Below are 25,560 nucleotides of genomic sequence, written 5' to 3'. Positions count from 1 at the left end.
GAATACCATGTAATTTACTCTCTTATTTTTATAATGATTTAATAAGGTTTATATTATATATTTATTTTTTGCATTGATTGAGGATGCTAACTTTTTCATTGAGTATTTATGGTTCGTATTAATTAACCATTAAGACACCATGCCCATGATATTATATCTTATCAGTTATTAGGTGGACCCATTAAATAAGTATGACGTAGCATAGTAAGGCATGTTCATCAAATATTAATCTTTCACAGTCAAAAGTCTCATATTTGGTTTAGTTTGATACTTAAATTCATGCTTAAATATGTTTTTGGTCCTTAAAAACATATTTGAATCTTGCTTTTGATCCCTAATAAAAAATTTATTGGCATTTCATCCTTCAATTTTCTTCATTAGGTTTAATCTATTATCTGTTGAAGTGACATTTGAATATTTTAAAAATGATTTATGACATTTTTGAAAATATTGAGTATTGATTTAAAAAACTAAATTACAATTTCTAACGATTTTAAAACCGATAGAATGAATTAAAGAAAAAAAAATAAAAACACATATGATTAAAGCAATAAAAACCTAATAAATTAGTTAAAATTTCAATTTTTTAATTAAAAGTTGTTAACTCATCATCTACACCTGCTTAACATATTCTTTTGATTCACTTGTCTCACCCTAGCATGTAACACCCCATGTTTTGAGTACTAGGAATATACCATAAGAAGAACTTTTATTAGGACCTTTCTGTTATACTTTTTGTAAATATTTGTTATTACTATTTGTATATTATTGGTTTTGTCCCAAGCATGTACATGTGTTATGATAATGTGTGTGTTCATATACATGTGTGTATTTTGTTTATATTATTATTATTGTTGTGGTTGTCTTTATTATATTATGCTATATTATATTTGATGTTAGAAGAGTATTAGATTAACTACTTATAGTTAAAATGCTTGAAAATTTATTTAAGTCTAATGTTAGTTTTATGATGACAACCCTAGAAAGACCACGACATATCTTGAGTGATAGTTGTTCGTCTGTGATGTAGCTCCATGTGGAGCTTGTAGGCCTAGGATCTTCTTCATCAATGGATTCCTTTGCTTCTTGGAAGATGAATGGATGCGTAATGGAGAAGGAAGAGAGAGAGGAGACGCCACTTCAAGGAGAAGATGAGTCTTGAAGAAGCTCACCACCATAGGAGGCCATGGATAAGAGCTTGAAGGAAGAAGAAGATGAATGAAGGGAGAGGAAGAGAAGAGCACGAAATTTTGTGCTCTAAAAGAGCTCTGAAATCTGAAGTTTAATTTTCAAATGATCAAAGTTGAAAAAAATGCACACACATGATCTCTATTTATAGCCTAAATGTCACACAAAATTGGAGGGAAATTTGAATTTCTATTCAAATTTCACTTGAATTTGAAATTGAATTTGTGGAGCCAAATTTTGGAGCCAAAATTTCACTAATTATGATTAGTGAATTTTAGCTATGGTTCAGCCCACTAATTTAAGATCAAGTCCAAGATTCTCCACTAAGTATGCTTAGGTGGCATGAGGCATGTAAAGCATGAAGCACATGCACAAAGTGTGACTATATGATGTGACAATGGGGTGTAGCAAACAAATGCTCACCTCCCCCTCTAAAATTTAATTGGATTGGGCTTCTCCCAATTCAATTAAATTTATTTCTCAACACACATCAAATATTCACTTAATGCATGTGAAATTACAAAACTACCCCTAATACCAAAACTAGTCTAGGTGCTCTAAAATACAAGGGCGGAAAAATCCTACATTTATAGGGTACCCTACCTACATTATGGAGCCCTAAATACAAGGCCCAAAAATAATGAAATTCTAATCTAATATGTACAAAGATATGTGGGCTCATACTTAGCCCATGGGTCCAAAATCTACCCTAAGGCTTATGAGAACCTTAGGGCCTTCTCTTGCATCTCTGACCCAATATTTTTGGAGTCTTCTATCCAATGCCCTTGGGGGTAGGATTGCATCAATCTGAGGTGTTGTTTGCATCATTGGAAAACTTGCTGAAAAATCTACAGTTTATTCATAAACCTTAGAAACAAAGTAAACTTCTATATTTGAGAAAATCAGTTCCATAGTAGGTCATTGGATCATGAAAAATGCTTTTTTTTTCTTTCACAATCTGAGGGCAACTCATTGTACAAAACCACACCAAAAACACAAAATCTGAAGCAAAAAAGATTTTTTTTTCTTGGGCTTAGTTTCTCAATTTATGTTATTATGTTTCGGGTTGGGTACAAAAATTGTGAATAAAAAAAATAAAAATTGTGATTCAGAAAAAATTAAAAATTGATAGTTGCATGTGCGACGTTGCCGCTATTGCCTTCCACTTCCTCGACCTCCTTATTGGATTCCCGACTTTGCTGTCGTTGCTGCCTTTTTTCATCCTTGATGTGAGGGAAACTACCAGGTAGATGGTGTCAACATCCTTTGATATGCACATCTTTGATTTTTGTTGTGATGACTTCCTACTAGCACGAGGGAGGAAGAAAGAAAGTGTGAGCTAGAAGAGGAGTCACTTGAAGGGTGCGGATTTGGGGAAGAATGGAGAGAAAGTGATGAAAAGCGCAAAGTCGCCCTTGTCGGCGCTGGGGAAAACTTTGCAGAGGATGAAGGTGATGGTAGTGCCACTGATAAAAGAAAAGAGATCCCAATAGAGGTGTGATGGTACTCAGGAAGGAGATGGAGGTCAAGAGAAGGATGCAAAGGAAGAATAAGGTATGTTGGGAAAGAAAAGGGAAAATATTGTCCAAAAAATCAATTTTGTAATAGGGGTACCATAGTCATTTAAGTTATAATGACTAGGGGGTATACTTGTCATTTTCATTTTTAAAGTAAAAAAATTATAAAATGGATAATAATATTTAAGATATAATAATTTCTTTTTTAACTTTTTCACGGTGGACCAATTGCCAATATGTTCGCCGTAGAAGTTTCTTTATTGATAATGTAAAATAATTTAATATTGTTAATATGTTAAAATAAAAATGGTCTTATTCATTTGCAAATCAAATAATACTTAGCAATTCACTCTCATTTTGTAATCGAGGCTACAATATTTTTTCATGATCCACACTAATAAAGGAAATCAACTAACGTAATATTAATTTAAGATGACCAACCTAGTTCAGGAAACCATTTATCTAACAAGAGAGGTGCTATTTACACTTAATTATTTTGTGATTGCATTTGTAAGTAAAGAAATTCAAGGTGAAAAGTGGAGCACATGTAGCACTACTCATAAAAATTGTTTTAAAAAGATAAAAAAGGGTAATACTAAAAAAAGATACGAAAAAGAAAATTCCTAGGTGAAATGCTAACATATCTTACTTGCAACATAAAATGCAAAATTAGAAACAAGGTAGCCTAGTACTTTGTCCCCTCCTTATGTTTAAGTAAAATGAATCTAATTAGTGCTTTTGAATTTTGGGCACTTGAGGTTATCCTCAGAGATCATCAGATACATAAGGCAGTGAGGGCACCTTACTAGCACCAAGGAAGGAGCTTCAGGGTTGTTGTTATTGTTGTTCTCGTTATTGTTGTTGTTGTTGTTGTTGTTGTTGTTGTTGTTGTTGTTGTTGTTGTTGTTGTTGTTGTTGTTGTTGTTGTTGTTGTTGTTGTTGTTGTTGTTTTCGTCGTCGTTGTTGTTGAGGTTGTTGTTGTCGTTGTCGTCGTCGTTGTTGTTGTCCTCTTGGTTGGGCTCAGTGGACGCACATGAGCTATGTGGTGAAGGTGGTAACACCATTGTTGAAGTGGTTCCATTTCCGTCATTCATGGTTATTCCAAAGTATGTTACCTGTTTTCACTCAAACCAGTAAATAAAAGAAGCACATAAAAAACTTGAGTTAAGTAAAAAAGGAAAAATAAGAAAGGTAAACATCTATGTACCTTTAGAGGCTTGAAAAACAAGGTTTGGTTAAAGGTAATTCAAGTTTTGAAGGAGAAAAGGAGTAGGGTGAAAGGTTCATAGGAGAATGGCGTACCAAGCTCCAACACCAAGCAAGTGATATGTGTTTAAGGGCTTGGACCGTAGACCATTTTATAAGATGAAAAAGTCTCATATTTGGTTTAGTTTGATATTTTCATGCTTAAATATGTTTTTGGTCCTTAAAAACATATTTGAATCTTGCTTTTGATCCCTAATAAAAAATTTATTGGCTTTTCGTCCTTCAATTTTCGTCATTAGGTTTGATCTATTAAGTGTTGAGGTGACATTTGAATATTTTAAAAATGATTTATGACAATTTTGAAAATATTCAGTATTGATTTTAAAAACTAAATTACAATTTCTAATGATTTTAAAACCGATAGAATGAATTAAATAAAAAAAATAAAAACACATATGATTAAAACAATAAAAAAACTAATAAATTAGTTAAAATTTCAATTTTTTAATTAAAAGTTGTTAACTCATCATTTACACTTGCTTAACACATTCTTTTGATTCACTGGTCTCACCCTAGCATGTAACACTCCATGTTTTGAGTACTAGGAATATACCATAAGGAGAACTCTTATTTGGACCTTTCTGTTATATTTTTTTTGTAAATATTTGTTATTATTATTTGTATATTATTAGTTTTTTCCTAAGCATGTACTTGTGTTATGATAGTGTGTGTGTTCATATACACGTGCGCATATTGTTTATATTATTATTATTGTTGTTGTTGTCTTCAATATATTATGATATTTGATGTTAGAAAAGTATTAGATTAATTGCTTATAGTTAAAATGCTTGAAAAGTTGTCGAAGTCTAATGTTAGTTTTATGATGAGAACCCTAGGAAGACCACACCATATCTTGAGTGATAGTTATTCGTTTGAGGTGTTCTTTGCGTCATTGGAAAACTTGTTGAAAAAGCTACATTTTATTCATAAACCTTAGAAACCAAAATAAACTTCTATATTTGAGAAAATCAGTTCCATATTAGGTCAATTGATCATGAAAAAAAGCTTTTTTTTATCTTTCAAAATTTGAGGGCAACTCATTGTACACAACCATACCAAAAACACAAAATCTAAAGCAAAAAAGATTTTTTTTTCTTGGTCTTAGTTTCTCAATTTATGTTATTCTATTTTGGGTTGGGTACAAAAATTGTGAATTATCAAAAAAGAGATAACAAATGTGATTCGGAAAAAAATTAAAAATCGATTGTTGTAGGCGCAACATTGCCACTATTGCCTTCCACTTCCTCGACTTCCTTACTGGATTCCCGACTTTGCTGTTGTTGCTGCCTTTTTTCACTGTTGCTGTGAGGGAAACTGCCAGGTAGATGGTGTCAACATCATCCAATATGCACGTCTTTGATTGTCGTTGTGATGACTTCCTACTAGCACGAGGGAGGAAGAAAGAAAGTTTGAGCTAGAAGACAAGGGACTTGAAGGGTGCAGATTTGGGAAAGAATGGAGAGAAAGTGATGAAAAGCGTGAAGCTGCCCTTGTCGGTGCTGGGGACAACTTTGCGGAGGCTAAAGGTGGTGGCAGTGCCAGTGATAAAAGAAAAGAGATCCCAATAGAGGTGTGAAGGTACTCAAGAAGGAGATGGAGGTCGAGAGAAGGATGCAAAGGAAGAATAAGGTATATTGGGAAAGAAAAGGGAAAAATATTGTCCAAAAAATCAATTATTTAATAGGGGTACCATAGTCATTTAAGTTATAATTACTAGGGGGTATAATTGCCATTTTCATTTTTAAAATAAAAAATTATAAAATGGATAATAATATTTAAGATATAATAGTTTCTTTTTTAACTTTTTCACGGTGGACCAATTGCCAATATGTTCACCGTAGAAGTTTCTTTATTGATAATGTAAAATAATTTCATATTGTTAATATGCTAAATTAAAAATGGTCTTATTAATTTGCGAATCAAATAATACTTTGCAATTCACTCTCATTTATTAATAGTCTACTATATTTTTTCATGATCCACACTAATAAAGGAAATCGACTGACATAATATTAATTTAAGATGACCAACCTAGTTCAGGAAACTATTTATCTAACCGGAGAAGTGCTATTTACACTTAACTCTTTTGTGATTTCCTTCATAATTAAAGAAATTCAAGGTAAAAAGTGGAGCACATGTTGCACTACTCATAAAAATGGTTTAAAAAAGATAAAAAGGGTAATATTAAAGAAAGATACTATATAGAAAATTCCTAGGTGAAATGCTAACATTTCTTACTTGCAACATAGAATACATAATTAGAAACAAGGTAGCCTAGTACTTTGTCCCCTCCTTATGTTTAGGTAAAATGAATTAGATTAGTGCTTTTGCATTTTGGGCACTTGAGGTTATCCTTAGAGATCATCAGATGCATAAGGCAGTGATGGCACCCTACTAGCACCAAGGAAAGAGCTTCATGGTTGTTGTTTTTGTTGTTGTTGTTATTGTTGTTGTTGTTGAGGTCATTGTTGTCATTGTCGTCGTCGTTGCCGTTGTTGTTGTTGTTGTTGTTATCCTCTTGGTTGGGCTTAGTGGATGCACATGAGCTATGTGGTGAAGTTGGTGACACCATTGTTGGAGTGGTTCCACTTTTGTCATTCATGGTTATTCCAAAGTATGTTACCTGTTTTTAGTCAAACCATTAAATAAAAGAAGCACATAAAAATTTGAGTTAAGTAAAAAAAAAGGAAAAAAGAAGCAAGGTAAGCATTTATGTACCTTTAGAAGCTTGAAAAACAAGGTTTGGTTGAAGGTAATTCAAGTTTTGAAGTAGAAAAGGAGTAGGGTGAAAGGTTCAAAGGAGAAAGGGATGCCAAGCTCCAACACCAAGCAAGTGATATGTGTTTAAGGGCCTGGACTATAGACCATTTTATAAGATGAACAAGGAGGGGGTGATTGAATGCATATATTTATTTCAGAGTAAAATTTATTTCTCATTCTTCATTATCCCCCTTCTTTTGGTTGATAATTACTTGCCAACATTATTTTATTATGTTTTTAGTATTTAAAGAGGGGTTGAATTTAACACTAGAAAATGAGATAAAAGGTAATTCGAATACCTTTTATAATAATTTAATAAGGTTTATATTATATATGTATTTTTTGCATTGATTGAGGATGCTAACTTTTTCATTGAGTATTTATGGTTTGTATTAATCAACCATTAAGAGACCATTACCGTGATATTATATTTTATCAGTTATTAGATGGACCCATTAAATAAGTCAGATGTAGCATAGTAAGGCAGGTTCATCAAATATTAATCTTTTACCATGAAAAGTCTCATAATTTGGTTTAGTTTGATACTGAAATTCATGCTTAAATATGTTTTTGGTCTTTAAAAACATATCTGAATCTTTCTTTTGACCCTAATAAAAAATTTCTTGGCTTTTTGTTCTTCAATTTTCGTCATTAGGTTTGATCTATTAAGTGTTGAGGTGACATGTGAATATTTTAAAAATGATTTATGACAATTTTGAAAATATTCAGCATTGATTTTAAAAACTAAATTACAATTTCTAATGATTTTAAAACCGATAGAATGAATTAAAGAAAAAAAAAACAAATATGATTAAAGCAAAAAAAAACTAATAAATTAGTTAAAATTTCAATGTTTGAATTAAAAGTTTTTAATTCATCATCTACACCTGCTTAACATATTCTTTTGATTCACTTGTCTCACCCTAGCATGTAACACCCCATGTTTTGAGTATTAGGAATATACCATAAGGAGAACTCTTATTAGGACCCTTCTGTTATATTTTTTGTAAATATTTATTATTATTATTTGTATATTATTAGTTTTGTCCTTAGCATGTACTTGTGTTATGATAATGTGTGTGTTCCTATACATTTGTGTATTTTATTTTTTTGTTATATTGTTGTTGTTGTTGTCCTTATTATATTATGTTATATTATATTTGATGTTAGAAGAGTATTAGATTAAATGCTTATAGTTAAAATACTTGAAATGTTGTTGAAGTCTAATGTTAGTTTTATAATGACAACCCTAGAAAGATCATGGCGTATCTTAAGTTATAGTTGTTCATTTGAGGTGTTGTTTGCGTCATTGGAAAACTTACTGAAAAATCTATAATTCATTCATAAAGGAAACCACCAAGCCTTATATGCACCAAAGAATTAAGTGAGCATAGCATTAGGTGTGGAGCCTTTCATTATCAATATTTTAATATTTCCCTTTGAGTTTTCAAACTCGGGGAATTTAGATTGCTTGAGATTGTGTTTTAAATCACAATCAAGGTTTTGCCATAGTAAGAGTTGTGGTGAAGATCGTGGTGGACAAAGCCATTGTGTCAATCTGATCATGGGAGTGGTCGTGAGATTGTCTTCCTTTTCCTTGTTGAGGAATTGCTTCATTTGAGGTCAGGAGGAATGGGTTCTCTCTTTTTCTTTTGTTGTATGAGTGGTAATGAGCCACAGGTAGATTGTATGTTCTTAGGCTTATGATTATAACAAGTTTATTTTCTTGGATGGGTTGTGAATACCCTAAAACACTTTTTTTGTTATGATTTGGGGAATTTGATTGTTGAATGTTTTGATGTTTTGCAATTTTAATATTCTTGAAATTGAATTTGATAATTAATGTTGGATGCATATTCTGATTTTTTGATAGAAAATTTTAACTTAGAACACAAAAAAAGTGTACTTAAATGATAGAATTAGATTGTGTTCTTCGTAAGAGTTGTTGTGACACCCTCTACCCCGACATACATATAAATAAAAAAACATATAAAAATGTTGATAAACAAATTCACGTGGGTAAAATGTTTACATTCACTTCACTATTGCCAAATAGAACTTATTAAAAACATATCCTACTCAGAACAAGGTCGTCAAAGTTTACAAAAGAAATTTTGTTAAATTAGTGAGGTAAATTAAAATAAAGTAACATCATGCGATTAAAATAAAAACTCATCCCCAATGTCACATCCTATCAGAGCATTGTGTCCCAGCATCCTCTAGCACGAGTCAGGATCACTCTATTTTGCGAGAATGCGCCAACCATATGGGATTAACATAGACTTAAAGGAGCACTCAAACCGAATGTCTTTACCCCCAAGGCCTAGACTCCGAAGAATCCATTAGGGTCTCACCTTCCTGATTCAGGTCCAACCCCTAAAATAATTTTTTTGTACGCAAACACTACTCATGAATTATACAATATACATGACCTCACACTCGTGTTTCAAACACGCTGAACACATTGCACTACAATTTAACACCGGTTCCTTACTAGAAATCCTACACTTTTCCTTTAACACTACGCATAAATATTTTTTCTCAAGGTAAACAATGGTCAGGTTATTGTATAATTCACAGCTCACAACATAAGTATTGTCACATTAAGTCTTAACCACATACTTATTCACAACCAAATCTCATGTCCACAATTTAACATCTCATAATGTCACAATCCACCATCACATGTTTACGTCTATCTAACAAATTAACACATTCAACTTTGCACTTATACTCAATCGCAATAACAATGTTATAATCTCAAAACAACATGTTATTTCACAATTCATCACATATTCAATTTATAGACACTGCTCATGAATTATACAATACTTACGACCTCACACTCGTGTTTCAAACAAGTTTAACACATTGCTCTACAATTTAACAATGGTTCCTAAATAGGAATCCTATATCTTCCCTTTAACATTGCGCATAAAAAATTTTCTCAAGATAAACATTGGTTGGGTTATTGCATAATTCATAGCTCACAACACCAGTATTGTCACATCAAGTGTTAACGACTCACTTATTCACAATCAATATAATTATTTATCACGCTAAATCTTATGCAAAACACAAACAAATCATACAAAAATATTTCTCACAACACGGGGAGTAAAATCCCTCAAATGGTTCACATAATCATATAGAAAAAATTACAATAATTTGTATAAAATAAACAATCAAAGAGAATATTAGTTAGAGTACAATTTATGTTAATTAAAAAAAAACTCAATTTTTAGGGTTCATACTCAACACAAAAATACATCAATTTCACGGAAATTTCTCATTGGGATATCAATTGATTTGTCAAACATGTATAATTCACAGTTATAATTGTAAAAATAGAATCAAAATTTGCAAAAACACCCCCAAAAACCCATTCCAATTGATATTCTAAGGATCCCTACACATGTTCTCACTATTCCTCAATTGTGAATAACTCATCCCTTACCTCTAAGCGGGCTCACGTGTGTTCCGGCAGCGATAGCGACATCTCTAATGGTTCCCTAACATTCCTCAAGATTTTCCTCTGATTGCTCTGATAAGCTTTCCAAACGTTAGAGAGAAGGAGAAGAGATTGAAGTATTCATTCCACTATCTTCGTGCAATGAGTATTTCTCCCTCCCCAGACATTATTTCGCAAATCCTAATAGTTAAAATGTGTGGGAGTGAACTGCAAACCTGGTGTCCAAATTTCACAATGATCCAATGGTTAGCGAGTACGGGATCATAGTTTTACTGGGACAAGTTTTGGGTCTCTACGAGAAAAGGAAAAGCTACGATGCGAAGGGAAATTCTCTCACCTCCGACATTGTGTCGCAAATTCCAATAGTGAGAATGTTCGGAAATGAGTTCCAAACCTGGTACTCAAATTTCACAATGATACAACGGTTAACGAGTTCAAGATCATCGTTTTACTAAGAAAAGTTTAAGTGTATGCAGGAAAAAGAGAGGGATTTAGGAGAAGGAGAAAAGAAAACAAAATTGAGAGGAAGAGAAAGCGCAGAGACTATCATTAGTCTAAAAACTGACCTAATATGTCTCTATTTATAACTAGGTACTCTCAGCCTATTCTTTACTCTATTTTTTTTCTTATTTTTATTATTTTATAAAAAAAATCTCTATTTTATTTCCTATCAAATGAGTAAATCAAATATCTTTTTTTCCCCTTCAAGCCATTATTTTAATAAAGTTATTTCTCCTTATTTATTTAATTATAAAACCTCGCCATTTTTCTAAAACTCTATTTATTTTTAATAAAAAACTTTTTAATTTATTTACGAAAATGGGGTGTTACAGTTGTAGCCCTGGATGCTATCTATCTAAGGGATTTAATTTCACTCAAAAAAAATATATATAACTCTAGATACTTCAATTTTAGTGAGTAAAGGTTAGGTTGTGAGAATTATGCAACCAGTTTGTATGTTTCCTAATTTTAGGTTTCTACATGATTGAAAGGGATTTTGAAGTCAACATAGAAGTTGTAGATAATTGTCTTAACTTTCTAATGAGATAATAACCAACTTAATAGGATTAGTAAAACTATAGACATGATTATTATGCTTTATGAATTTCATAGTAACATAGGTTGAAAAATGAGTGTGTAATATTGACATCATGATGAGCGGTAGTACGATGTATGACATTTATACTTATAATTTGACGAATGAAGTGATGTGATGATATTGTTATGTAAATGAGTGAATGTGCCCATGATTGATATTGTGATTGAATGCATGATGTCCACGAGTATATGTGAAAGTAATATTCCATGATATGCGTATGTGTTGTGAAAAATGTTAGGAGAACCTAATCCCCTTGGGATAGGAATCTTCAAGGGAATTCGAAAATAAACCATGTTCATATTGTCTATAATGAATCATATTTTGCATATGTTTTTAAGTGAAGGACGTTTATGAAGCTAACTGGGGAGGTCATGAATGAGTTGACGAATGACTCTAAACTTAGGGGTGCAATGGTTTGGAATTTCCTTTAAGTTCATACCGATTACATGTGTTAGAGTATCCTTGCAAGGTCAGAACACCCTAATACATTGTCAATGGTGTCATCTCAGTGAGAGTGATAGTGTCGAGGTGCCCATTATGTGGCACTTCATCGACTACATGGACTCCCAGGCTATATATTCACAGTATTTTCCAAAATTGTACCATATGCATATGAGTCTACAAGTTTAATGTGCATCGCATTTCATGTGCGGCTTTGTATATGAAATGTTTGATTTGGATGAGGCATGCTTGTGTTGTGGAATGTAATTGTTTATAAATATATCTTATATCTATATGATTTCCTTAATGTTGAAATTCATTGAGAAGTATCTCATTCTTCATCTATTTGTCTTGTTTGTGTTTGAGTTGAATGTCACCCTTGCAAATAAGTCTCTATAAGGTTATGGTGATGATGCTACCAGAGGGGCTTAGGTCTCCACTTTATATTACTATTGATTTTAGGGTTATGAATGCTCTGAAAAATACTTAACATTAGGACATAGGTTTTATTCATGTATATAAGGATTAAATTAATGAGTAGTTTTTCACAATATTTTATTTAATATGGTTTGTATGGACTTTCGAGTGCTAAGATTTGTTTAACATGGAGTTATGTTATTTATTGATCTATTTTCTTTAAGTTTACAAATATTTGACATGTAATACTTTTATTGTGAAATAAGTTTTTTTTTAAAATAAAAAATTGTCTGTAATCTGTTTAAATTCTGCTATGAACGTATATAAAAAACATTACAAGTGTATGTGTCTTGGGGTAGAAGGGTGTTACATAGCATCACAAAATCCCTCATACTAGAGATTCATTCTCTTCCCTTCTGGGATGATTTTACTAGAAAATTGCACTATCTTAACCATTCACCAGACCCATATCCTCCCTTCTCTCTATGACACACATCACCACCTTCATAACACCATCCACTTTGATGACCCAAATAGGATTTGGACCACCTAACCTCACTTTAGATCTCTCAGATCTAGGCATAAGACACATCAATGGACTTAGGATCTTCTAATGAGGGAACAATGAAGACGACATAGAAGCTCTAGAAAGGGCTTCTAATAGTTTGAAAAAAGTCATAAAGTGAAAAGGTGCATGGTGGTGGACATACTTGGAACCTTTGGTCGTTCACAACATCGAAAATGTGACTCCTCAAAGCAGTGAGGCTCCACTACCCCCCTCTGTGACGCCATTCTCATTGTTTCTTCTTCTTCACTCTTTTTCGCTTCTCCATTTTTAGTTCAACACAACCACCATAAGATCTTACTTTATTTTTTAAGATATTGAATGTGGAGTTAAAGCTTAGCTAGATGGTGTATTTGGGGTGATTTTTGGGTCTGGATCTTAAGAATGGTTTATTTTATGTTTTATTTTTATTTAATTGATTGTGAAGATCTTAAATCTTGGGATAAGAAAGACATAAATAATTTGTATATTAAAATCAGTTTACAAAAAAAAGTATGTAAATAATTTACATATTAATTTATGAAATTTAATTATAAATTGGTAAAATAAAAATTAAAATGTAAATTATTCAAAATAAAAACATATAAAATTATATAAAATAAAATTAAAAAGATTTATATATTAAATATTTTTAATTTATAAATTTTGATAATTTGAAAAAAAATATAACTCTTGACTATTGATACATAGAAAATAATATTAATATATTTAACTAAACAAATCGAGTATATTAGTAGTTTATTACATTGTCTATGAATAAAGGGTCACAAGTTTAATTCATATTAAGATGTTTTTTTATTTTTCACTTCATTTAATTTTTTTTCACATAAGTGTCATGTCATTTGCCTACATAAGCTCCATATCAGCACCAATATGTCACATAGAAGTCAACATTTGACTTTGGATGGTCAACTGATAGGACTAAAATTGCTTATTTTGGAAAATAAGGAAACTAGATGTCTTGATTTATAAATAGAGACCAAATTATATCAAACAATGATAAAAATAATAATTTTCTTTATAAAATAAAACAAGATATAAAATCTAAAAAACAAATTCTGTAAATCATGCAAGCTTTGATGGTGTCAAGAAGAAATCACAAGCTTGTCATCATCAAAAAGGGGGAGAATGTGAATGTATGTATACATGATTTTGATGATGTCAAAAGAAGAATCAAACAAGGCTCATTTGCTTCAAGATTAATACAAGATTGTTTCAACAAACAAAGCATTGATTCAAGATTTCTTCAAGATCAAGTCTTGCCTCAAAACGAAAGGTTTCAAGTCATCCAAGGCACATGTAATCGATTACCAATGGTTTGAAAGTGTGTAATCGATTACACATCATATGTAATCGATTACCAGAGACTCTGAACGTTGGGAATTCAAATTTTAAATGAAGAGTCACAATTGTTCAAGAAAATAACTGTGTAATCAATTACACTAATGCTGTAATCGATTACCAAAGAGGATTTTCAAAGAATATCGCCAGCAGTCACATCTTATCATTTGAATTTTGAATGGCCATCAAAGGCCTATATATATGTGTGACTTGGGATGAAATTGGCAGAGAGTTTTGTTGGTCCAAAATGTCTTATCCTCTCAAAAGAAAATGAGAGAGATTCCAAGAGAACTTCATTGTCAAATGCTCTCTCAAAAGAAACTCTTGGGCAAACACCTGCAAATCCATTAAGAGTTCATCCATGGACATCAATTGTAATATTCTTCTCTTCAAGAGAGAATTCTTCTTTCTTTCTTCTCATTCAAAGAGATTGCTTAAGGGACCGATGGTCTCTTAAGTTGTAAGGAATGCTGAATACAAGGGAAGGGTTGCCCCTGTGTGGTTCAGACTTTGTAAACAGATTTTTACAAAGGGAGTGGAAAATCTCAAGTGGGTTGCTTGAGTACTGGACGTAGGCACGGAATTTGCCGAACCAGTATAAAACTGTGTTTGCATTCTCTCTTTCTTTATCTTATTTATTTTTTTGCAATCAATTATGTCTTGCATGTTTAAAGAACATTATTAAATTGATTACTGCTTCTTCTGCATTCTAAGCCTATCTCTTTTAGAAGGGGGTTAAAAGTTTGTTAGTGGAAAATTAATTCACCCCTTCGTAAGTTATTGAGGCCATAAGGTCCAACAAGTGGTATCAGAGCAGGATTCTTGTATAAAGTTTAAAAACTTCAAGAATAGATATGGCCTCATCCAACTTTCCATTTCCTGAGAAAATTCTATCAACAGGCTCTTATGTTCAATGGTGAGGGTTATCATTATTGGAAAATTCAAATGCAGATCTTTAAAGAAGTCGTAGATTTAAAGATATGGGAAGCCATTAAATTTGATTCCTTTATTCCTACAATGGTAGAGAGAAATGCAACTACATAAAAAAAAACTAGAGAAGAAATAAGATGATGATGAAAGAAGAAAGAAGAAGATTCCTCTTTAGCCCCAAAATGTTGAATGCGATCAATCTGGGCACATGAAATTCAATTGTCCTGTCTTCAAAAGAAGAATGAAAAATTTGACAAGAGGAATTTTAAAGAGAAGAAAGAAAAGAAAGGATACATCACTTGGGAAGATAATGTCATAAATTCTTCAAGTTGGTTGCTTATGAATTCATAGAAAAAAAGTTTATGGAGAAAAAAAGAAGAAACAACTGGAGGAAGCTGTTAAATCCAGAAGCACTAATACCGTCATTGATCCTCCATCTCCCATCAGACGACATGTGAAGTGAAAGATGGTCGGCACCAAGAAAACTAGACAAATAACATTTGAGGCAGCAAAGGAAATTGCTGACAAAATTATAAGTCACTTTCAATTATCAATTGCAATTATTTATATTTATTGTTTGATTGAGTAAACTAATAAATGTGTTTGTTACAGGATTCTTTAGAGGAGTAGGCTTCACGGGGTTCCTTTGTCGCCCATGGACGTTAGGATGTACTGACTGCTGCCATTAGGCGACTAGAACACCTTGGTCATGTTCGTGCTGCTGGAGCCAGTGTCACAATCAAGCAATACTTTGGATCGGCTCCAAGGACCTCCCACACGTCTTTGTCCATGGCTCCTGAAGACTTGGAGCAGCTGACGTAAAAAATCATGGACCGGATGGAGGAGTCGATCACAGAAAAAGTGACTCGACAACTAATGTTGTCCTTCAACTAGATGCAGTCTCGGTTTCAATCGCAAATGCAATCACAGCGACTGGCACTGCCTCCTGAGCCTGAGGTTGGTCTTTCAACTGCTTGTGTCAGCACAAAGGAGAGTTGTGTTGATCCCTCAGGGAATGACGCAGACACGAGTGACTCAGAGAAATGTTGGTTGTACGTTGAAGAAAATCCTCCCAGCCTGGTTACCCTAGGAAGACTTTATGAGGGGTCGACAACCGCTCACATCATCCCTTTGGGAAATGATCAAGTCAAGGTTGGTGTTGAGGAAGTTAGAGATGCAGATGCTCACATTCCTGTACCCACTCAAGAGGTTTAGTTAGTAGGGCAAACACTTAACACATTCGTTGCTTGGCCAACACATCTTGTCAAGTGTTTCTCAGAACAAGTATTTCATTGTCATTAAATTTTTTTCCAATTAAAGTGTTCATTATCATTAAATTATATTAATTAACTGTGTTGGATAAACAGAGAGCTGTTGATGATCCCCCTATATTTGATGACATTGACCATCCCACAACTTTTTCTAAAGTCGTTGCAGGTTATGTGGGATGCTACCATGTTTGGGGTGTTTAATGACAACTTCCCTTTGTACATAAAGCATGAATATCTGTCTGAAATAACATATGGTGATCAATGTCTCAACATCTCTGTTATACAATTGTGAATTCTGTAAGTCACTTTACATTATTGTTTATTTCCTAACTTATTGTTTTAAATTCATACATAATTTACATCATTTTAACAACAATAGGCATATGACTGAGACAAGTATGCGAGCGGGGAATGTCGATGTGTATGGATTCCTCAAGCCACAATCCATACAGAGATCTGGGCAATCACATTTGAATCAGAAAGTTATATTAAGAACTGGATGCAGAATTCAAAGAGGGATGTGTACCTAGGAGCCTACTTGAATGGGTAAGTTAAACTAAACAAATGAATTTAAATAATGTATAATAGTATAATAACTTACATTGTTCTCCACTGCAGTGCACATTAGCAAATGGTCGTCATTTTGCCTAAGGAAAATGTTGTCATCGGGTTTTGTTCATTGCACAATAAGCCATACAACTACCTAAAAGAAATTATTAACAGGTCAGTTATATTTTCAATACATTTACATTAGCATTAGTTGGGAACAACAATATTTTAATTGTACAATATGCATCCACATTTGTATTGAGCAGTGCTTTGAAAGGATTTGACGAAACTCCACAAAGTAAATCCAAGGTTGCTGCTAGGTGGATTGTTGTTAAAGCAAGTCATTTAAACAATGTTTCTAATTATATTTTATTACTGTGTAGACTAATTTGTACTTAACATTGAATATCTAAATTTTATAATGTATTTAGTGTAATAGACAAAAAGGAAGCACTGAGTGCGGGTATTACGTCATGCACTAGATGTCAACTATAATCTTAGGAAGTTTCAAGAATAATTGGGAAACAATAATTGTTTAATTCAAACGTATTTCATTTTGTTGTAATTGGTATTACATATTATTAACTTATGTTTTATTATATTATGCAGTATTTCAATGATGCTAGACCATTGGAACCAGAGAGATTGAAGGCACTTCGCATCCACTGGACAAACTACTATTTGAAAGTTAAAAATGAAATAATTAGTGTTTAAGTAATTTTGGAATTGTAGTTTAGTTAATTTACATTTTTTACAATTCATGTTATATACACATTAAATATTCTTTTAATTCATAGTAAATATTCAATTTTTATGGAATTTATACTAAAAATTGTCTAAAAACAGATTGAAAATTATCTGTTGTGGTTTTACTTTTAAATTTGCAGGTTAATTTGGAGTAATTAAAAAAATAGGCAGCACATTAAAAAAAAAATCCAAAAAACAACATCGGTTTTTAGTAAAAACCAATGTTGATGTTTACAAAGAATATCAATTTTCACAAAAACTAATGTTAAGCTACACTGACAGCATCTATTTCTTTAAAACCAAAAACCAATGTTGGGGAGTACAAATTAATATCGATTTTTACTAAAAATTGATGTTGCTTATCAGACAACAACATCGTTTTCAATTAAAAACCATGTTGTATGTATATATTAATATCGGTTTTTTTAAAAACTGATGTTGTATGTATAAGTTAACATTGGTTTTGGTAAAAACCGATGTTAATTTGAAAATATTTGACTTTTTTTATAATTCTTACTATATAAAGTCAATTTTTTTAAAAAACAGATGTTGTCTTTTTTATGTTAGCATTGGTTTTGGAAAATCGATGTTAACGGTATTACTTTCAACGTCAGTACTTTTAACATCGGTTAATAACCGATGTTCAAAGTCCTTAATAACCAATGTTAAAATCTTATTTTATTTTGTAGTAGTGGAGTTGTATTTTTTTATCAATATTTACGCCAGAATAGAAGTTCCTCAATATCAACCTTATTTTTTTATAACATTCGAATGCAGGGTATACATACCCAGAATGAGTATGAAATAAATAAATAAAATAAGTGGATAAAGAAAGGGACACACATAATAATAATTCAAAACTTAAGTACGAAAAAATTGTATGTCTATTAAGGAAAAAAAAGGATCATAAAGATGTGGAAGAAAGCCTTAAGGCAACAGAAAAGGTTCAAGACCATAAAGATAAATAGTGGTGCGGTTATATTTAACGACGTGAGCAATAGAATTGTTTTTCTACAATTTTTTAATAATATTACCAACAGAAATGTTATATTTTTTATATAAGATTATTTTATTAATTTTAATACTTTACATAATATTAAATGAAAAAATAAATACATGTAATATCTTCAAATGTATTTTCCTTATTTAGTGAGAGGATTGTACGTGTTGTTTGAATATTTAGAATTTCAAACAATTTTGCTAATAAGTAATAAATAGAGTTTACAAGAGAAAAATTGTGGCCTTAGCTAGAGAGAACTGGTGTAGAGAGAAAAGAAGGAATATCATATAGACACATGAACAAAACAATAACATTAAGTAAAAGTAATTACTCAATTAATTAAAGAGTAAATTACTCTAGTATTCCTTGTGTTGTTTTTCAAATTATACCCGATACTTCTCTTTTTTTTTATATTACTTTTATCTCCTTTATGTGAACATCGTTAACTAACGTCAATTAAAATATATGAGCAGATGAAATTGTTATAACATCTTTGTTACACTTGCATCCCTTTGTGTTTTTTCTCAAATTGTACATGATACTTCTTCCTTTTTTTTACATTACTTTTACCCCCTTTTGTGAACGTTGTTAACTAACGTCAATTGAAATATGTGAACAAATAAATTTGTCCTAATATCTTTGTTAAATATTCAATAACAAATTAATAACTAACCCTATGAACGGACCTTTCTTAAAATAATAACATATTTCCTTTAATATTTTACTTTTACTTTATTGTTGCTATTACTTGAAGAAGATGCAACTCTTGATTGAAACATTATATCAAACACCTAGTCATCAAAAATAAATATTTCAAAGAAAGGAGTTGAAAATATAAATGCATGAGCAAAACACTAAAATTTGAAGCAAAGGACCATATTTAATCAATAGACATTGTTGGAAACACATCTAACAAAAACGCAGCAACCAAACGACCAAATACACACAAAAAATATGAACTAAAAAAAAGAAGAAGGAAGGATGCTAACACGTGTACAAATAAGGTGGTTTCACGTCCAATAAAAAGTTGAGTTCATGTCCAAATAGAGAAAAAAGAAAAGGAAGAAAAAATATTAAAATATTTTTCAGTTTGAAAATAATGTCATGTCTTTTACGGAGTTAAGATGAAGAATATAAAGGTATTTTAGATATAAATTTTCATTACAAGTCATGTGACCAGCATGTGCTTACTTTCTATTAAATTATTTAATGATATTTAAGAGGGAGGGAGTTTGGGTGTAATGTGAGCTAAACAATTAAGATATTTTTGTAGGGTGCAAAAAAGGAGGGGTATCGGGTGCAATTTGAAAAAAATACAGGGTACGAGTGTGAGGAAGAAGATGGGTGTCAGATGTAATTTGGAAAAAGCACAGGAGATGCGAGTGTGAGAAAGAAGATGATGTTATTTTAGACATAAATTTTAATTAAAAGACATGTGATTAGTATGTGTCTACTTTATGTTAAATTATTAAACGAGAAAAATGGTCTAAATGTAATGTGAGTTAAACAATTAAAATGTTTTTTGTAGGGGACAAAAAAGGAGAGGAGTCAAATGCAATTTGAAAAATGACACCGAAAGTGCGAGTGTAATTTACTCTTAATTAAAACACCCAGCTATCTTCATATGTAATTTTGTCTTTATTTTATAAAAATATATTAAATAAAAATGTATTTATCATCTTAATTAAAAACATGAAATTATTTAATCTCTTCATTGAAAATGTGAGGATTAGTTAGAAGATGCTGTGGAAAAGATTAGAATTATTGTGTTAATATCAATTCTTAGTGATGATATTGAAGATAGAAGACTGAAATCTTTTAATAAAAAAATAAAGGAAAAAAAACTTATTTATTTTGTTTCTCCTCGTAAAGCCATTTGAATTTTACAACCTTTGCAATGTCCATTGCTCCATCCATTTCTTGTTTATATTTGGCTAATTAGTAATTTAAGAATATATAGTATTTGTTAAAACAAACAATGGATATATATATATATATATATATATATATATATATATATATATATATATATAATTGCAAAAGCAAACCGTTGAAATTGGAACCACATGTGTTAAAATTGAAATCGACTGATTCTTATTTTCTTCACCAAAATTCTCTCTCTCTCTGTTCCGTGTTCCGCACCCATGGCCAAGTCCTCCTCCACCACCACTCCACAAAAACCTTTCCTCAACTTAGACCCACTCTTCTTGAAAACTCCTTCTTACACTTCCCTCAAAGACGTGCTTCCTTTCTCCGCCGCTGCTTGCAACTCCCCCGCCGCGAGCCACCACCAGTACGTGTCCATCCGCAACCGCCTCGTGAAGCAGGCCGCCTGGGCCTACCTCCAGCCCATGTCCATTTCCCCCAGCGGCCCATCAGGCCCACACTTCTTCCGCCACTTCTACAACAGATTCTCCTCCCCCACCCACAATAACAACCCTCTCACCACATGTCTCAGCTTTATATACCGAACCCTACACCGAATACTCCACGCTATCCCTTGCTTCCTTCATGTATTCGAAGAATAGCACAATAACACGTTTTTTTTTTTCTTTCGAAAGTATCATCCAATTTGTTCTCGCATAAAAAAAAAATTCAGATAAATTGAATCTCGAGAGTTTATCAAGATCATGAAAAACCTCAAGATTCAATAAGTACTTATCTCTGAAATCAACTTAAACTCTCCTTGAGAATGAGTCTATTTCTTAATAACTGGATTAACATGTGTTGATAACTGCCTAGTATTATCCAATTGTTGCAAATTCCAACAGCAAATATTATTTTTATTACTAGGATAAGGTGTACACAAATCGATGAATGACAATTTTTGAAAGAGAAAGCAGAGTCTAATTTCTTCAATTTCAATTCCCATGTTACTTTTTTTTTTTTTCTCACAGGGATTGGTTTGTTTGAGGTGAATATGTAAATATGTACAATTGTTGTTTCTTACATCTGTTGTCGATGCGGCGACGGCAAGGTTCGAGGAGTACGAGGACTTTGTTGTTGTTGTGAGTCTAAGCGCCTGAGCCTGGCGCGTGCGCGGTTGATTCTGTCCTTGACGCTCACACTCTGATCTTGGCCGTCGATGATGGTGACGGGTTCGGGTTGGCATGGCTCTTCGTCTTCCTCGTCCACGTATTCGGTTTGGGACACGTGGTGAACCTCCACGGTTTCTGTGGTGGCGTTGGGGGGGCTTGGAGGCCACTTGCTCTTGCTTAGGGTGCTGCTTTGCTTCATGAAGGAGGCTTGGGCCTGGGTTGGAGCCGCTTGTGGTGGGGCACTTTGACCTTGCATGTCGTTCTTCTGCAATTGGAGGTACTTTCCGGTCATACTTTGCCACTATTTGCAAATAATGTATATATTTGTGTGGATTCGTATTGTATACTTACAAAGTTTCTATCAATAATATCTTTACATCGATAACAAATATAATTATAATTTGAACCTTTTTTGTCATAGGACATGAATCCGATCCTTAGGATTATATATGATTTTATTTTTTTTACTTAATTTTTATCAAACAATTTTTTTTAAATATGACGTGACACGTAGTTGGACATCACAATAGCTATTTTGAGATGATAAAAGATATAATGTGTTTAGATATATGTTACATCAATCATAGAATTATTATTAATTTTTTTGAAATTTATAAATTTAAAGTTAATTAAACAAAATTTGAAAGAATAAAATCAACATTCACGATGAATTAATTATTAATATATGAGAAATGCTGCAATATTTTCTAACACAAGAAATAATTAGATAACTTAAGATAATAATAATTTACACTAATTTATTTTATATCTTAAAATTTATGTTTAAGTCTATTCAATCTCATAAAATCGATTGTCCTTTATTTTTATATTTTTTTTTCACCATATTATTAATTGGTGTGGAATCTCCAGCCCCCTCTATTCACACATAATTAAATGTTATTAATTTTTTCACTTAAACTAAAAACTTGAGTATCACGTGAAAATTAGTTAGAACCATGATTTCACTTCTAACACCGTCTTTTGATTATTCTATTATTAGTTAAAATTTATTAGAAATTCATGATTTTGGTTATGACTTTCTGGAATAGAGAATGTGCTACTTAAATCTCATTTCTTATCTAATGAGTTCCATTTCTAAGATTGATTAAGGGGAAAAAAAAACAAGTTGTAAAGGTATATAAGAAAGAATATGGTTTCTAAACATATTAATCTTGGAAATACATAAATGAAAAGACAAGGTCAACACGTGCAACTTCTATGACTAAAAGAGGGAGATATAGCTGTAATTTTGCGAAACCTAAAGAAAATTTAGCCTTTCTTAGCTTTGATTAGCAGTAACTTACTTGTTAATGACGCTGAGCTAGTAAGAAAAAAAGGGTTCAGTAGCTAGCTAGGTTGTGCTCCTCTATTTAAAATCAAGAGTTTACCTGTGTAGTCGGGTTGGCAGAAAATCTAGTAGATTGAGAAGCCAAGTGCTGAAGAGCCTGAACAAATGCAGTTTGTCCAAATTTGGCACAATACTGCCAGTAAAATATGACGTAATCCCATCCTCTAGCCTTCCACTCAAGTATTGTTCTGTCAATCTCATTTTCATGCTTTGATACGTAAGGCCTCAATAGAGTCTCGTAAACATATCCCGTGCCCTGCATGATGCAACATTTGTAATTTTATTATCTAATTGCAAATCAAACATATGCATGATATTTACCTTCCTTATTAAATAAAATTTACAACAATCTTTACTATTTGGTGAATTATACGAAAGTTTTATTGAGCAAAACGTGCATCCATATTGTTTAGTGAGACTCAGTAAAAGTCAACTAAGTAATATATTTAAAAGGGTGTGTATGTGTTGTTGGGTTCCTCACATTCAGACTATAAGTATAAACACTATTTTAGTTGCATTACTTTTATAATGTATCATTTTTTTATGTACAATAAAGCACGACATGAACATTACACAATGCAAATATTATATTCATCCTTTTCCCCCTCAAACAAGAAAGGTGCGCGGGCAGTATAAAGTATGGTCTGCAAATAACATTAAAATAACTCAAGTGTAAGAAAATGAATATTAAAGAGAAGAAAAAGGCATACTTTAGTTTTGGGATACCACAAGTAAACAAAAAGCACCAGCTTCATCTCTCCATACATTGGCACCCTTCATAAAATTTCATAGTGAATTTACGGCTCGAAGCTAAATCAAGAGACAACAATATATAGAGAATTAATAGGACGTTAAAACGTTTGACACTTACCATCCAACAAATATATCTGTGAACTTTTCAAGTACAGTGAAAAGTGCCACAATGATCCTGCAATTAAACGATGTGCATATATTAAACGAAAGTTATATAAATTGAGCAATGCTAAATGACAATTAAACATGGATTTTAATAGGATGCATGACCAAAACAAACAAGATGATTTCCTCATTTCCTTTTCAATCAATATTTTCTGGTATTCTTAACCCCATTTGCACGAAAAAAAAGGACATGTTTAGCATCTGGGTGGGATTGGTATGCTGAACACTCAATAATCAATATCATACAAGTTCATTATCATGGTGCTGGTTGGCTGGTTCTGTCCTCTGTTTCTTCTGCTTTTACAAGGTACTGGCCTCGGTTTGAATAATTTTTGGTGTATAAAAGTTTAGTTGAGTTTGGGTTCCGGAGACTCACCGACATTAAAACCAGACTTCAAAGGTTTGAAGATGGATTAAAGTTGTAACTTCAAATTACTCACCAACTGACAACTTTCTCACATGAATAACAGAATTCGAATTCACATCTTTGATAGATGAGTCAGACACTTGGTCTCATTTTGGATATTTCAAAATAAGTTTCTTTTCATTTTCTTTTAAGTCTTTACTCATTGATGTATGCCTCATAGTTATAGTTCTAGCAAATATGTACCCTTTTAAAATTTCTTCACCATCATAATTAAGGTTTTAAAATGCGGTTTGCACTAGTGTCACATTCATTTGCTTTTAATTTCCGTAATTTTGAAAACAACAATGCCACTTGAACCAGTACTACATTAATAATTATAAGTCTCGATCATAATTGCAATTTTCATTATCCGACATCTTAAACTTAAGAGTTTAGAGAATTTTAATCGCAAAGATGGCGAGAAACGTATTTCATGTACCAGTATTTACACCAGAAGCGAAGTTCCTCAATATCAACCCTATTTTTCTCCACTGTTTTATAGCATTCGAATCCAGGGTATGCATACCCCAGAACGAGACTGCAACAGAAAAAATTGGATAAACAATGTCACATAACATAACAATGATTAAAAAATAAGTAGGAAAAAAAATTCATATATCTATGAAGCAAAAACGGGACTTACATAAGGATTCGATTAATGAAAACCCCCAACATTTTGAACCCCCACCAACACAAACCGTGGAAACTCTGAAAATCAAAGCAAACAAACTATCAAATTCTGAAAAAAAAATGTTAAGAACATTTTATGGGGGGTGCAATTTGGCCAATTTCTCCAAAAGAAACAACAGAATGATAAATTAAGACAAGTTAACATCACCTGCTGTTTAACAAGGACCAAATGAACTTACAACTTAGATTGTGAGTCCCACGATTGAGAGATTCAGAGGCGCCCAAAGTTCAAACCTTTTGGCGTTGGAATTGGGGTGCCTCCAAACCCAATTCCTAAGGAATATTAACGAGTTGAGATTTTATACTTTAGAAAGCAATGTGGTTTAATCCTCAGGAAGGATGGCCTCTGATTCTCTCTTTCTCTCAAACAAAATGTGGAAGAAGCCTTAGATCATAGGCAACAAAAAAGAGTCATGGCCATATAAATAGTGGTGCAGTTATATTTAACGACGTGAACGAGTGAAATGTTTTTTCCTGATTTTTTTTAATAATAGAAAATTGGAGGAAAGAGAAAGATGAAGAGGAATTTCTTGGCACAAAACGATTCTCTTTAATTTTAGACGCAACTATTTGAGTTTGAGGGGATTTCTCGGAACG

General features: G+C 32.2%; 2 protein-coding genes across 3 annotated transcripts; one reads left to right on the top strand and one right to left on the bottom strand.

The window, feature by feature from the left end:
• Nucleotides 1-20,624: 20,624 nt before the first annotated feature.
• Nucleotides 20,625-21,314, top strand: LOC114370358. The gene has a single exon (XM_028327675.1). It carries the CDS (start codon nt 20,708-20,710, stop codon nt 21,089-21,091), a length of 384 nt encoding a protein of 127 aa, XP_028183476.1. The 5' UTR covers nt 20,625-20,707; the 3' UTR covers nt 21,092-21,314.
• A 126-nt stretch (nt 21,315-21,440) lies between these two features.
• LOC114370357 (putative HVA22-like protein g) lies at nt 21,441-25,359 on the bottom strand. Of its 2 annotated transcripts, none has more exons than XM_028327673.1 (7): nt 25,112-25,359; nt 24,917-24,981; nt 24,713-24,811; nt 23,821-23,877; nt 23,660-23,723; nt 22,990-23,205; nt 21,441-21,866 (listed from the first exon to the last, which is right to left on the bottom strand). In XM_028327673.1, the coding sequence occupies exons 2-7, from the start codon at nt 24,946-24,948 to the stop codon at nt 21,510-21,512; spliced, it is 825 nt and encodes a 274-aa protein (XP_028183474.1). In that variant the 5' UTR covers nt 24,949-24,981; nt 25,112-25,359; the 3' UTR covers nt 21,441-21,509. The 2 variants fall into 2 exon arrangements, with proteins under 2 accessions (XP_028183474.1, XP_028183475.1); XM_028327674.1 differs by having other exon boundaries at nt 25,143-25,359.
• Nucleotides 25,360-25,560: the final 201 nt, after the last annotated feature.

This window comes from Glycine soja, chromosome 10 (assembly GCF_004193775.1).
Source record: "Glycine soja cultivar W05 chromosome 10, ASM419377v2, whole genome shotgun sequence".
In the NCBI taxonomy this organism is placed as follows: Eukaryota; Viridiplantae; Streptophyta; class Magnoliopsida; order Fabales; family Fabaceae; genus Glycine; species Glycine soja.
Note: the sequence above shows the minus strand (reverse complement) of the source record. Positions and strands in the feature narration are given on the sequence as shown.